General features: G+C 39.6%; 1 protein-coding gene across 4 annotated transcripts in view; it reads left to right on the forward strand.

Moving 5' to 3' along the window:
- Positions 1-1,991: 1,991 nt before the first annotated feature.
- The window catches only part of bcam (basal cell adhesion molecule (Lutheran blood group)), a 79,894-nt gene continuing 66,286 nt past the window's right edge, over positions 1,992-15,599 (forward strand). For 2 of the 4 annotated variants that reach the window (XM_036135291.1, XM_012881760.3), the window contains exon 1: positions 1,994-2,232. In XM_036135291.1, the coding sequence (XP_035991184.1) occupies positions 2,169-2,232 (64 nt within the window). In that variant the 5' untranslated portion in view covers positions 1,994-2,168. Of the gene's footprint in view, positions 2,233-15,599 lie in introns of all 4 variants that reach the window. The other 2 variants (XM_036135290.1, XM_036135289.1) reach the window with 2 other exon arrangements.

The raw sequence follows: 15,599 nt of genomic DNA on the forward strand, positions 1-15,599 counted from the left end.
CCGTGAACTCTATGTGAAGAGCAGCTGTGAGTGTGCATTCCTGTGAGCTCAGCTAACAGATCCCATCCTGAGATGTGACTGCTGTGTGCGTTTGGTGACATGGAACAGGTTGCTGGTATAACTTTTCTTCAAAAAAGGGCTGAGAAAATATTAACCAACTGTTATGGACCAGCTATGTTTGGAATGCGTGTCTTTGAACGCAACTGCTCTCTGAGGGACTTTTATAACCCGAAGGGCATGTTGATCCTTTCGTAGTCTCCAGTTGAGAGAAACTACAATGAGAAAGATGTTTATGTCGTCAGCCGAAGTTTACAAAGGTTTTATTACACTGGGTGATGCTGGACTAATTGTAAGTTATGTTGTCCAATCCTGAGCTTGTTAAGATTTGTCATACTGCTGTTTTATGTGTTAAATTACCTAGTCCAAGCATTGAGACCTGAATATAGTATAGTAAAAAAAGATAAACTAGGGTTGCCGGACCTTCAGGACCAAGTTGTAAATCACGAGAGCCACACCCTGTAAATACCCAAACAAATTCAGGGGGGATTAGACGTCTAGTAATGAAAAGCATGTCGGACAATGACAGACAGATTAGCGTGCTTTACAGAGCTTTGTGTTCAGTTGCTTTAAAAGTTATAATCGTTAAGAGTAATATATGGAAATAAGGATGGTCAATGTTAAAGTGTGACCAACACAGGACCGTTTTGTCTGGACCAAATAATTAATTTAAAATAAACTGTTTTACCAAACATTGAATTTTTAGATTTGCTCAAACCCCCAGTAAGCATATACGACAAATTAATTCACAAACCATTGTTAGGGAGAGATAATTTCCCATGTGTGCAGATGCAAATTGGCCTCTTTTCCAATTTTATATTTAATCAACAGTTAATTGGTCCACATCTCCCTATATTTTAAAGTTCATTTCGATTTGACCCTTTATGATTCGGGATGTCAGAATATTTCTCTACTGTTTGGCTTTCACCAAAATGCTTTTTTTCCCGTCTACTAAACTCATGAGAGATCAAATCATGAAACTCCCACCCTCATCCTCACTTCAGTTCTAGTTTATTTACAAAGCCCCCATTCACAACAAATGTCATCTCTAGGAACTCATATCCAGGCAAAATGAATTACAGATTGGTCACTTAAATATTGCTCCTAGATGTAGTGTAAACGTAGGTATGATGCTAATTAGTCACGTTTGGCCCATAAGGACTAAAATATTTTTTTCCTAAATTTAAATCATCTAAATTGTCTTTTTGGTGCCGCTATTATCCAAACAGGGTTTAGAAATTGAGTTACAACTTGTGTTTTTGAACAGTGTTTCAGTTGCATAACATACCATCCATTAATTGTTTATACCTGTTTATCAGTGCAGGGTAACCGGGAGGCTGGTGCCTGGAAAATGATGTTCCTGAGTAATGCGGTTTAAGAGAACATGAGGTCCCTGCAAGATGGTTTAGACACAGGATCCAGAATTTCATGCTTTGCTCCTGCAGATGTCGGAGGGGGCTCGCCCACGGCGTAATCTGCGTAAGAAATGCCACTGATCCTTATACTTCTCCGTTTTATCTGAGTGAGTGCATTGATTGTGACGTTAAAAGGTTATTGAGAAGCAGAACCACTTTCTGGTTTATTCGGCCCCATCTAGGTCTTCCCTAAGAAACTTAGTCATTAATATTGTAAGCACAGCTGCGGTTGTAGGGTCTGCGCCTCATGATAAAATCACTTTTAACTTTCTTTAAAGCAGTCCCGGGGGCACCAGGCAGACCTACGAGATTAGTCAACCAAGTCTTTTCATTGCAACTGAGGCAGGCAGGAGGGGGGAGGGGGGAAAAGAGAGGAGGGGGGGGGGGCTGTATTTGGTAGAGGGGGTCACCTTTTGTGCAAATATATCAAGCAAGTAGACTGCCACTCGCATCAGGTTTCTGAGAGAGAGAGAGAGGGAGAGAGAGAGAGAGAGAGAGAGAGAGAGAGAGAGAGAGAGAGAGGCGTTTATTTTGCAGAAAGAGAGAGAGAGAGAGAGAGATACTGAGAGGCAAATCACAGTTGGAGCATTGAAAGAGGACACATACTCACAACTGGTCCACATTTCCAGGTTTTGCACCTAAAAAAAACACTGTAACCACTTTTTCCTTGAACAAAAAAAAGTTGAAGACGCGGTCATGGCCGGAATAACGTTGGGACGCACGCTGCTCCTGTGCACCTTGCTCCTCTGGGGGTTTCAAGGTAAGTCCGCTACTTTTGGAGACATTACGCACAATCCAACGAACTTTAACTTGCTGTGAACTGGTGCAGGTTGTATTTTCCTGCCTGCGGGCTGTATATTTCCCGTGCGCCGCAGACTCCGACTTTTAAGAGAGCGACACCAAACCTGCCTGTGCCCGCCGCGGTTCCTGCCAACTTCGTTTCCACTCACTGCGGCTTGGTCGATTTTCAGTTTCTCGCCGTTAAGCAACCTGCTCGGTTTTGCGTTTTGTGCAAAAGAAACCAACAACAGACGGGAAGCACGTTTATCTGAACGGGCGCCGTGCACTGAAAAGAGTTTATTTGTTACAAGTGGAAGTGGGGATAATAATAATAATAATAATAATAAAAAGTCCCTGCCGTTGCGCAGCCGCTGTAGGTGCGAAAGGTGGCTGGATGTGCTTGGAGTTTTCGCACTTTACTCCTGCTAATTCAAAGGGCTTCCCCTCAATAAACATTCCCCCTGCTAAGCCAAAGTTAACCAATGTTTTATTGTGAGCTGAATCATTTCACAATTAAACCCCTCATAATGTTTAATTGCTGAAAAAATACCACAAACCCATAAAGAAAATACTCCTAAATCCTTAAATCTCCTGAGTAAATCTCTCCTCTGGGCTGAGAAGTCCCTTTCATTGTGAAGACCTTCCTTCTGGATCAAGATCAGGCTGCAGTTTTTCAGCTCTTTGATGTCTGATCTTTGGGATTTATGTCTCCTGTGCTGGTACTGAGCCTCCACCCTCAGTCTTCCTTTGGTGTTGCCTAAAACACAAAGCTATTCTGAAAGCAACCTGTTTTTGTCCTTATATGATTCGTGTTAAAGACAATTTGGTCATGATTTACCCTAGAGCGCTATTTAAGGAGTTGCTGTGCTTTCTTTAGGAAGTGGGCTTGATGCTTATCTTCCATGGTCCAATTTTCCAATTTAATTTAGAGTCTTTTCATCCTGGGGAATCTATTTTTTCTTTTTCCAATCACACACACACACACACACACACACACACACACACACACACACACACACACACACACACACACACACACACACACGCACACGCACACACTTCCAGGATCCTGGAAATTGAAAATGAATGCCTTGCTTTTTACCTCTTTAGAGGGAGGAGGCGAAGGGTGGGGCCTGAGTGCTTGTTATTCCCCTCTTTCTGTGCTATTCTGCTTCAATCATTAAATATGTCTCACAGCAGACATTTCAAACTGAATTATAACGCTTTGCAAAAATATTCATACACCATGAGCTTTTCCCTCCCCACATTTTTTAGCATTTGTTGTAGGATTTTTGTGTGATTGATCATATACAGGTTGGCACGTGATTACAAAACTTTTACTGATACAAATCTGAAAAATGTAGTATGCATTTAGACCTGCAGTTCACTCATGGGGAGTATGTTGTTGCCATTTAGTCATGTTTCCCCATTCTTTGCAAAATAGCTCAAGCTCTGTCAGATTAGATCAGAAGCATCTGATCATCAACGTCATTTGAAGTCTTTCTACAGATTCTCAGTCACATTGAAATTTGGACTTTGACTAGTCTATTCATCTGCAGTGATTGAACCCATTCCACTGTAACGCTGGTTGTATATGTTGCTGAAAGATGAACGTCCACCCCAGTCTCTTGTAGTCTCTAACTGTTTTTTTATCCAGGAATGTCCTGTATTTAGCTCCATCTATGTCCCATCAGCTCTGACCAGCTTGCCTTTCCCTAATGAAGAACAAGATTCCCTCAGCATGATGCTGCCAACACGTTTGCTTTACCCCATAGATTGCTTGTAGGAAACTGCAAACTGGACTTGCTATGGCTGTGTTTCAACAATGCCCTGCATCTTGGATCTCTTCCATAAAAGCAAGATTTGGAAATACAATTCTCTCGAGCTTTGGTTCTCTGTAGTATCTCCAGAACTGCCATTGGCTACTTACCTGCTTTTCTGTGTATTGATAGGTTTGTAGTTGTAAGATTTTCTTTCCTTTTTCAAAATGGATTGTCTATGCGATCAGTGAGCCTTAAGATCTTCAGAACATCAGAAGGGATTGGATATTGTTGTATCATTGTGGCAACAAAGGAGAATTGTGATTTATCTTGCTAATTGCAAACTTCAAAAAATTTAAGAATGGTTGAAATTGTTGCTTTTGAACTATTGTTTTCCTTTTTGGGCTTCAAGCATCAATAATCAATCTTGCTTGGGGCCAATTACGTTATTTCAGAAGGTGGCTGGTTGCACTAGATTTATTTAGGGGTGTAAGAGTAAAGGAATATAAATGTGAATGCAATCTACAGATTCTTAATTTGTAGAAAATCTTAAACATATATCATTTTCCATCCACTGAACAGTTGTGTACAACTTGCAATGGATAAAATGACAATACAGTGTCCAGAAGTTTTAACATAACAAAAGGTGAAAATGTTTCAACTATGTGAATATTTTTAAGGTACTGAAGTAGAAATGAAAAGGGTTTTAATGAGGGCTGCATTCCACCTGGGGGGAGTTTAAGCAGATAAGGGCATAGAAGTTTAATGCAGCCCTCCGCAGTACACCTGAGCTACATCTACTAGTCCTTGTCAAAGTGACTTTGATTCTGCTTATTTTTTTACTTCCTTTCTATCCACCTCAACCTTGCTTTTGGGTTTCCCATGGTTTTCATTTTTTTTCATTCAACCATTTGTCAGTATCCTGGTTGGGCCTTTTGTTTTGCAGCTACACAGTTATTGTACTTTTTGCTACCTTTAGCCTACTTGTCCAACCTAAAACTTGTCCTATAATTGACAGAATTGGGTGTAGTGTGCGACATATCACACAGCTGCGCTGTGTTGATTAAAAGGCTTGGTTCCAGGTGCTGAGCTTACCACTGCCCAACCCATCCCCCTTTCCCCCACCCTAGCCCCCTCCGCACTGTTCCACACCCTGGATAAGCTTCTCTAAAGGAAAGAAAAAAACCAACAACACATTTTTCTTCTTATTAGAAGATCTTATATTCTTCTGCCTCCCTCGAGTATCATTTTGTCTAACAATAGCAGCTCTTGTTGATTTTCAGTGGAATTGTGTCTTCTAGAGACCAACATTTTTTAGATGGCTAGGAACACACTTGCTGCTTCCAACTATGTCAGTGTTGAGCACAGATGAGAACTAACGGCTGCAGTTAAAAATGAAGGCGTCAGTAGCTTGTAAAGACAGTTTTTTTATTACTCAAAGTAATTTTTGTTCATTGAAGGATCTACTACTGGCTGCTGATTATGTGACTCCAGCCATTACAAGATTCAAGTCTATACACTGTTGCTCACTGGTCTGAAACCAATCGTAAAAAACATGATAAAACTAGAGAAAAACATTCGGTTTATCAGAAAATAAATTGTATTTCAGAAACCTTGGATCTTGGAAAGAATACAAAAATATAGTATATTGATTTTTTTATTTTTTATTTTTTTACAAAACTAATCCCATCTGTTGTTGTGTAAAAGCTTATTCCCTTTTTCATCTTTTAAGGTAAACAAATGTAATTAAACTTAGAATGAGAGTCAGGTCATCAGGTGAATTGGAGGTAAACTGTTGAAACTTGGGAAAAAGGGTGAAAAGAATCATTTTGACAGGCCTCAGTTCAGATCAAGGTGTCGGCCTTTGACACGTCGAGTTGGTCTTTTTGTTGAAGGCCGCCTTAATTCCCCACACTCATTTCCTCGCTTTTTAATTTCTGTACCCCCTGCCACCGTTGCATCAGAAGTGCACCCCCCGCAGCCGTGGGTAATTATTATAGTATTAGGCCAGAAAAAAAACAGCCATTTAAGCCACGAAGAGATAGAATCCAGTGGACCTCCTTTAACAGCTGTCCTGGGGCACTTTTCGTCTCAGGTTTGTAAAGCCACACATTGAGGTATGCGAAGATGTCATCTACCCAGTGATCTATCACTGTGCAGGCACGCAACCTGTAATTGTCATGTGATCACATATATGACTTATACAATGGAAACTGTTGATGACTCCTGATGTTACACAACATCCGAAACTTTATGGCTGAATTCTTGATGGCACACTACCTGGGAATGCACACACGTCCCCCTAAAATTACTCAGTTTTCCAGATGTATGTATTTACATGAGGCGCCGTGATTTGGTTGGCAAATAAATCCAACACGTAACTAAAACTAAACATTTTTACATCAACCTGATCATCTGTACCTTCTCTGCTCACTCTCTGTCATACGCTTCAACCTGATATTAATAACTCGGTTGCTGTTTAAGTGTCTCACCAAAAACCTGAAAAGCATTGTGGAAGAAAACTGGTTTACATTGCAAGTTTACTTTTGCGCCACTGTGCCACACTGAGCCACTGCATGCTCTCCGGGGGTATTAAACATTTTTCAATTGGGTTCACTTCTCTGTGGACAGGAACTGCAGCGTTTACAGAACCCTTGATTTTACTAATGACCATCATCCTTAGTAAAAAAAGTACTAGAGTATTGTAAAGTGGAAGGGACATTATATTTTGTTTTAAAAGCTTTTTACACATTGTTCCCGGGAATAAAAACCGTGGTGGGCATTTGTATTTGGCTTCCTTTACTCTAATACCCCAAAATAAAGTCCAACGCAACCAGTTGCTTCCAAAAGTCACCTCTTTACTAAACAGAGTCTTCTTATGGGAATTTAATCTCAGAATGAGTCCAGCTGTTCTGTGAAAGCCTCATGGGTTTGTTAAAGAACATTAGAGAACAAACACCTTCATGAAGAACAGAGAATGCATCAGAAATGTCAGGAATAAAGGGGTGCAGAAGTTTAAAGCATGGTTAGGTTATCAAACAGTATTATTAGATTTGAACATCTCAGGCAAACATTTGACAATACATTGAAAATAAATGGACAAACTAGCAGATTTTTCCAGCATGGAAGCTGGTCAGAGTTAATAGGAAGAGGGACAAGGGATAAATACTGGAATATTCTGGAAGAAAACTCATCAGAGGCAGTAAAAAATGGTATACTCGAACGGAGGTTCACCTTCCAACAAGGCAGCGACCCTAAATACCCAACCAGAGCTACAAATCCCAGCACAGCGTAGTCAAATCCCAGACCTACACCCAATCAAGAATCTGTAGCAAGACTTGAAAATTAATGTTCACAGATGCGCTTCATTCAGTCTGATTCAGCTTAACCTATTTTTGCCTAGAAAAACAGTCCCAGGTTTAATTATCTAAATGTGCAAAGCTGGTAGAGACATACCCCAAAAGAGGTGCAGCTGTAACTGCAACAAAAGGTGCTTCTACAATGTGGTAATTCTGGGGCTGAATAGAAAGACAGAAATGTTGAAAACCATGTATCATATAACTTCCACTTAATACCAGCAGTCTTTTTCTGACACATACCATCCCAATAAAGTACATTAAAGTTTGTAGTTGTGTGACAAAAAAAAAAAAAAAAGTTTTAGGGGTATGAATTTGAGAGGTGCTGTAGCTGAATAGTGAGTGACTCACTGCTTGGAAATGCAAGCAGTGTTTGTCCCCTCTGTCATTTAGGCCTTTAGGGGGAGTGGGCATTGAAACCCAGGACTCATAATGGTTGTGTTTGGGGATATGTGTGACTGTGAGATAATGACTGAGTAAATCACTGAGTTGGAATAAGTGGCATTCCTTTGAACATGCTGTTACCTGCCATGCAGTTTGTTTTAGTTTGCCTTCACCTCAACTTCTACACAACGCAGGTCTTCCTTTGTCGTTTTAAACCCCCCTTCGACCACAATTATCAGACTGTAATCCGTTCACAAACAAGCAACCACAAAATGCTGTTTATCTCCCCCATTAAGGTGGTATTGTAGGTGAGAGGCTGGAGGCTGTTTTAAACGTCTTCTGGGCATAATTAGGTTAACTCGTGCTCTGAAGTCCATTTAACAAGGCCGGTCTAATTTATGATTTCCTCTGAGCACCATGTTGAACCATTGGAGCAATGTGACAGGGCACTGATGTTGGCGGGTGAGCTGGCACCAAGCCCCAGACAACTGGGCATCAGCACATGGTACGCTGCACACACGTGGTTAGTTCTCCAAAGTTGGTTAATAGGCTGAATGCTGTTCAGAGAGAAGTTTTTCCCTCTCATTTCTTGTTTTACTGCCTAAAAAGAGGTGACTACCCAAGCCTCCATAGGTTTAAAGTAAAGCGTGATTTCACAAGATTAAATTAGTCTATGTTCACAATCACTCTCATCATCCCATCTGTTTCCTCCCTTCGTTATCTTTGTTTGCTTCTCTCTCTGTCCATGTTGTTGTTTTCATTACAATGATGGTTTCACTACACTCCCCCCTTTTTTTTTCCAGTTGCCACTGAGTGGGATGGCTTGCTGTGATTTAACATGTTGCCTTTGCCTGTACAAACTGCCGTGCTTTAATTTGTAGGTAACTGTTAATGACCCATCCAAGCTCCAGGAAGACAGCCTGCTGTTTTTTAGAGGGCGAGGGCTCTGTTTGCTTTTACATCTGTCCCTAGAGCCCGCTCACAATGGATTTATGGGCCACTATTAATTATTTTTTTTAAAGACTGACTATACTCCCTCCCACTTGAGCTGTCCACTTGTATTTTATTATCAAAAGGACTTTCTCTACTATTTGAAATGTTGTTGTTTTTTACCGCCCACCTTTGATCATGTTTTAAAGTAAAAACAAGACTGTGAAACAAGCTAAAAAACATAAATCAATCACAATCAACCTTTACAATGGTTTCCAAGGCTAAAATGTAATTTTAGTATTTATATTATGTTTTTGAGTCATTCCCACTAAAAAAAAAAGGGTTTGTTTGGAACCTTACAGTCTGGAATTCTCTCATGTTGATTGATTATTCTCTTGATAGACATTACCTTTTTAATGTATGTGTCAGATGAATGTGTGGGTGCCTTTTTGGATGCGGTAATATATTTTTGCAACACAGATCATCCACGCGGGAAACATGAGTCAACACAAACTAATTTACAGGAAAGAAAGAATGGATTTTTCCTCATCCGCTACAAGCAGCCTCTCTGACGGAAACACTTTTTGCCCCGGAATGACAATGCAATAAAACATTGAAATCTTGGATTTAAGGTAGGGAACAACCTAAGCCTGAGGACGAAAGGCACAACATAATTTATGCCTCAGCCATTATAGATAGCTCAGGAAAGTCAGCTGTATTTTTATAAGCATAATATGTACCCTATATTTTTTTTATGTGTCTGAGCCAAATGACGGAGTGAACATTGTACTTCAGATCCTGTGTGTGTATTTTTACTTCCAACCACTAGGTGACTAGCAATAGCTTGAAGCTACTCTTTATGGCAAAACGACACGTTGTGGCTAAGCTAACTGCTCTTTTACAATTAGACTGTTAAAGATGAGATGGAGTGTCTTTGGAATATGGTTTTAACAACTAAATTGCTGCCCAACTATTAAAATCTCTCGATTAAAACAGCGATTGATCATGTGGAGAAAGGTGAGACCCGTACAATCACTGCATGATCCACTAATAAAATTTAGGATATTTTGGTGACAGTTGTTTGGAGGGGTAGGATTTTTGACGTATGTGGTCAAAGTCACAATGCTGGTCAGAACTGGAGCAGAAAAGGAAACATCAAACCTGAATGCTTCCAGACTTTCAGTGTTTTAAATTAGAGATTTTGTCCCATGCGGTCGATCCCTGCTTTGTTGAAATACTAAGCTATTGCTTTCAGACCACACTCCTGGTGACTTTCTCAACTTTCTTTCTCTCTTTCTTTCTCTGCATACATCACCACTTAAATCCTCCATTCCTTAACCTGAATTGAAGCTGGAGACTTTACTGTCACTACTTATATCTTGTGTGGCCATTGTGTTGTAAATGCAGGCCCCATATTGGTGTTCAGCAGGTAATATCTTTAACCTTTAGCAACTTGATATATATATATATATATATATATATATATATATATATATATACCCTCTAAAGTAAAAGTCAAATATGTTGCTTAGAACTGAAAAACGGTAAAGAAAAGGTTAATAGGCGACTTCAAAAATTGCTGAGGCATTGTCTTTTACTTTGAGGCTGTGCTGGCGTGAAATTAGTGGGAGTTGTAAGGAGGGAAGGAAGGAAATAGGGTGGATGGATGGACATAGCTACATCAAGGAGTGGGATGAGAGAGTGATTAGAGCAGAGGATTGTGCTGCCACTGTGTACTTTAGTTGTTTTTTTCTCTGGGGAGGAAGTTGATGTTGATGTGTAATTTCAAATGCAGCCTTTAGAAGAGGCTCCATGTCTCTCTGTATGTGCGTCCTTGCTGCCGCAGTTGGCAAATTGGGTTGGGGGGTGGGGGGGTGGGGGGTGGTTGCAGCTCGGGTTGGAACAAAATTGAAAATTCACAAAGCTCCTTCGGGAGCCGAGGTTAAGAGCCAGTCCATTTAGATAGAACATGCATTAGAAAGATGAGAGTAAGAACCTCTGTGCCTCGGTCCATTTTTTCTTTGGAATAAACAAAGAAAGGCAGGATTTGCTTGAACTCCATATTTAACACAATTTCATTAAAGCCGAGAGGCAAAATGTGATGATTTTGTTGGTGTTTTTAGTACTATATTAATATCATTCTCATTTATTTTGATCAAATGTTGTGTAAAAAAAAATAAATGTGGCAGCAGAAATAAAGATACGGCAGGCTGGATTGAGGAATACCAATTAAGAATGGGGAATGCCATGCAGAAGCCTGGATCTGTGGCCAAGGAGATCATTTTCCTGGCAAGCAGAGAAGAAATCCTAACCCCTGTGCCCCTCCAACCCTAAACCCACCATCTGACTGCTGGCTGGGAGAGGGCCCTCTGGGAGCCCCGCAAGCTGTTGCCTCCCAGACATCAACAGTTGCCTCAGCAGCAGTTGTTGAATGCACCCCTAGAATGAAACCACACAACGGCCACTTTCTTTGTGCACATACAGAAACACACACTGGGGTTTCATTAGCACCAATTGTTTTCCACATAGCTGCTTTCGACTTGCGTGTGAAAGAGGCAGCATCTAAATACATAATTCTCACCTATAATTCATTTTTTTGTAAATGATTGGAGAGAGAGACAGAGAGAGAGAGACCCATCTAAGATTTTGTGGCCAATTTCCAAACACCAATTTTGTAGAAATGAGTTTTCAAGAACAATTTTGAAAAAAGCTTTTTCTTCTTTTTTCCTGATAAGCTTCAAATTGGCCTTTCTTAATAAAACCACAATATTTCAAAAAAGATAGTTCAAAGTTACCAAGCTGTTTTTTTCAGCACCACTGAAAATCAAAACACAGTGAAATCCTACAAGTTCCATTTTAATCTAGTTGCCACATCACGTTGATTCCTCTTTCTTTTGCAGTATTTCATGGCTGGTTTTCTATATGTCAGAGCATTCCTGATGGGCCCTCAACTTTAATCTCGTTAATGGTTGAGATGCTGTGTTAGCCTCCCCAGTGACCGGCCTGACTGGGGAGGTTAACACAGCAGCGAGGCTGGTCACTGTTTGACAATGAGATCTCATTGCTTTAACTGGGCCGGGGGGACCTGGGAGACAGGCGAAGCAACATTAATCCTCCGCACCAGGAAGGAAGAGGGGGAAGAGGGGGAAGAGGGAGGTGCCAGTTGCAGTGTTTGTGTGCGAGGGACAGAGGGGGTATTTACGTGTGCTGCATCACCTGCATGATGTTTGTTCTTGAAGTTTTACTGTTTCCTGCGATGTGATGAGTGTACTCAGGAAGAGGTGACTCCTGGAGTCAGGCGAGAACAAGCCCGCGCCAGCAGTGACCAAATCCAGTATCAGTTTTCAGGGCTCTGAGTCAGTCCCGCCGTCTGAGGAGATAACTCACCTTTGTTTTATGGATTTCTTTTTCTAGAGCCCTTCTAAAACGACAGCCAAGGACTTAACGTTTGCTGCTTTCTGCTTGTGTGAACTTGACTTTCAAAGAGAAGAGTAAAGACTCCATGCTCTGACTGTTAATTTTCTCCTCAAGTAGCATTGTGTTCCTAACTTTAGGGCAAGTTGTTTTATACCTTTTTTTTCCCCCTCAGGATTTTTCCAGTCTCCAAGTCTCGTCTGAAGTAGTTCTCTGCAGATCACAATTTTGATTTTATTCGATGATTAGAATTTGGTGGCCACATTTGTACAACTAATTCTGACATTAGATGACATTAGAAGATATAAGAAGAGTAGTTTTTTTTTTTCTGGCCTTGCTGCGATCGATCATTGATTATGTCTTTTACAAGCAGATGCAACATCATGGTGCGCGTGCGAGAGTGGTTGCTGTGAAACAGATTTTTACTATTTTGAAACAACGTCATTTTTATGGAGCTCACATCTTTTGTATTTTATATTACAGTTCCCCAGTAATGCCAGCATTAACAAGTTTGCAGTCTGCGTGTGTATTCTTTCAACAAAGGATTTACAAATAGCTGTCAATGTTTCCAAAACCATAATGTTCTATGACATACAGAGGTTGAAAACTTAAAAAAAGATAAAGCAGAACTTTGTTTAATCTGCTTTAAGTCTTGCTCTATCACTGCCTTGCAGCCTGGTTAAACCACAGAGATGGCTTGAAATACTGCAGATTCTTGTAGCTTTTATGCTTCTTCTAAATTAGATTTTGAACTTTAGCGTTTAGTGTTTTTGTTGTTATGACCTGTCAGTGTATACATAGGCCTACAGTACTTTCACTGGCCAAAAATGATCGGAATTTGACATTGCCTGCTTTCTGGTCAGCGTTGATCAAGCTGAAAAGCAGCGACTTCCAATAAACAGACAACTTTTGTATGTTTACTAATATCCTTTTTTCACTCTTCTGTTAAAACCAAATTGAGTGCGACTCATACTTGGAATGATCTGAACATCGCTTGTGTAAACAGGAGTAAAAGGAGACAGGTGATTCATTTCATTAATTAAGCGCTACAGTACTTGACCCACTGACATTTCCAGCTAATGTTAAGTTTACTGTACAGAGAAAAATGCAGTCCATTAGGAGAAGCAGCACATACTGTAAATGGTGCTTTATTTAATTTTTTTCTGTATTGTTTGGATCTAGTCATGTCATAGAACTGGAGTCAGATTTCTTAATATCATTTATTTTGCCTATTTAGTAGCAAAATGGACATGCTTCTATTGGGCCCTTATGAATATTTAACTCTAAATCAATAGCTTTCAATTGTGTTATGACTCCATCAGACTAAATAACTCCCAATTACATGTCTGCAGTGGAGAAAAACACATGTGATGGATAGTTATTCTTACAATTACAAAGTCCTTAACCGGTTTAGAGACTTGCTATTAGGGGCTAAAGTAATTACTACCCAAATTTTTGCCATAAGATCATCTTGCCTTTTCCCCCTGTAGGCTTGTTGCAATATTATGATCAAATTTTCTGAGCAAGATTTGAATAATCTTTACCTGGAAGTGAGCTGATTCTGTGCTGTTGCGCTTATGAATGATGAAAATGTCTGCCCTGGTTGCTGTATTGAGTACTGACAGAGGTGTAAACGTCCAGGACAGCTGAGTGGAGCCATTTTAAACCAGCTCCCTACACACATGCACATACATTTTGAAGGTTGTGTCTTTGGAGAATGATGAACCAACTACTCATGCCAATTAGCAGTCCAGGCGTGTGCCCTGCTCATTGTGTCATTCCATGTCTCCGTGAATTGAAAGCAGTGCATGATGGGGGGGTTGGGGTTGGGAGTGTTTAATGGCATACACAAGAGGACATGTGTTTAATAATAAGTCCTGACAAAGGGGGACAGGCTGAAGGTTGGGCTTACAGCAGGGTGGGTGAATGATGAAGCATTCAACATGTCACTGCTTTTCAATATATCTCAGTTCTAGTTAAGAAAAATCACTATCACTATGGAAAGTCAGTTTGGGAGTTGATAAGTTGAAGAATCTAAAGCAAAAACACTATCTGAACTATAAAAACTAACAGAAATATTCGAAGATAAAACATTTGAATGGAAATGTATTACAAAGTAGATAGAAGAACACCCAAGATGCTCACACTTTAGCATAAGAGTGTTAAAGATACTGAACTTTAGCAGAAACACTTGTAGCAGAGTACAAATTATCCGGCAGATTGGAAGAGCGTATGCTTTTAAAGAAATTTGCAAAAGAAAAACACTAGCTAAAACTGAAACAGAAGTCAAAGCAGGCAGACGATCTGAACCTGTTGGGAGTAGTTGAGCTGAAAAATCAGCACAGCAGTAGAAAACAGAAAGGCCAAAAGGTTGGATCCATTAGCATTGAGTTAAAACAGTTTAGTAAGTTAGAGGTATGCTTGAAAGGCAAACTTAGAAAACCTACAAGTGTAACATAATGTTAAAATTAGTTTAAAAGGCTAACATCCTAAAAGTAGCATTTTACCTCAAAGTTGCTAAACCTTAAACTTTACTAAAAGTATTTTATGCACTAGCAGTAGTTGACATCATGTGGCTTGGTAAAAACAACTTTTATGCTATCATGTCCCATCAAAAATTGCTTTAAAATCTCTAGAATTAAATACGTATAGAAATAATGACTATTCTGCATTAGAAAAGTAACCTGTGACAATAATATAGCTCCGTTGTTGAGTCATACTAGACAAATAAATGAACACAAAAATGAAATAATAGATTTGCTAAAATGCTAATGAATAAATATGTAAGTGGCTTTAAGAAAGGATAGTAAAGAGAAAAACAACTCCATATATAAGGTGGAAAACAGTCCATTGGCTTCAGTTATTTCTGAGTAGATGTTCAAAAAAAATCAATGATATCTTAAATCAAGTGAGTCAAGTGAATAAGTTTGAAAGAATGTGAAAGTAAATGGAGACCCTCCAGGTTTAAGTTGATAGTAAAAGGCTAAGCTATCATTTAATCTCTTTAATCTAAACCAACTTGTACTCTTTTAGTTACCCGGTACACTGTGCTTTGGAAAGGATGCGTATAAAAAAGAAATGTTTTTTATGTGATAGCAATCTGTCTTGTACTGACATGACAAACATTATGTTGGTAAACGAGGTTGTGTTTGACAGCTATGTAACAGCATTGGTGGAAATGTTTTAGACCAACCCCAAATTTCTTTCTTTATTTCCAAGAAGCCAGACTTTTTGTAATCTTGTACATCAGTGGTTTTCCAGGCACGTTTTTTTAGACTAAGGTGTGTCCAGCCTGACAACATCAATCTACAGTATCTGAAAGCCATGTCTTTAAGATGCTGCTGCTGAGAGATGCATCATCCTCCAGGTGACTATCTATAAAAAGACAAGTTGGGGACAGCTGAATTGTTTTATATTGAAATAAAATAAAAATCTTCGCTCTTTTTTAATTAATCCACATCAATTTCACTTTTTTGCATTAAATAGCTGGAATAAACTGTCAA

Source organism: Fundulus heteroclitus, chromosome 3, assembly GCF_011125445.2.
Source record: "Fundulus heteroclitus isolate FHET01 chromosome 3, MU-UCD_Fhet_4.1, whole genome shotgun sequence".
NCBI lineage: Eukaryota > Metazoa > Chordata > Actinopteri > Cyprinodontiformes > Fundulidae > Fundulus > Fundulus heteroclitus.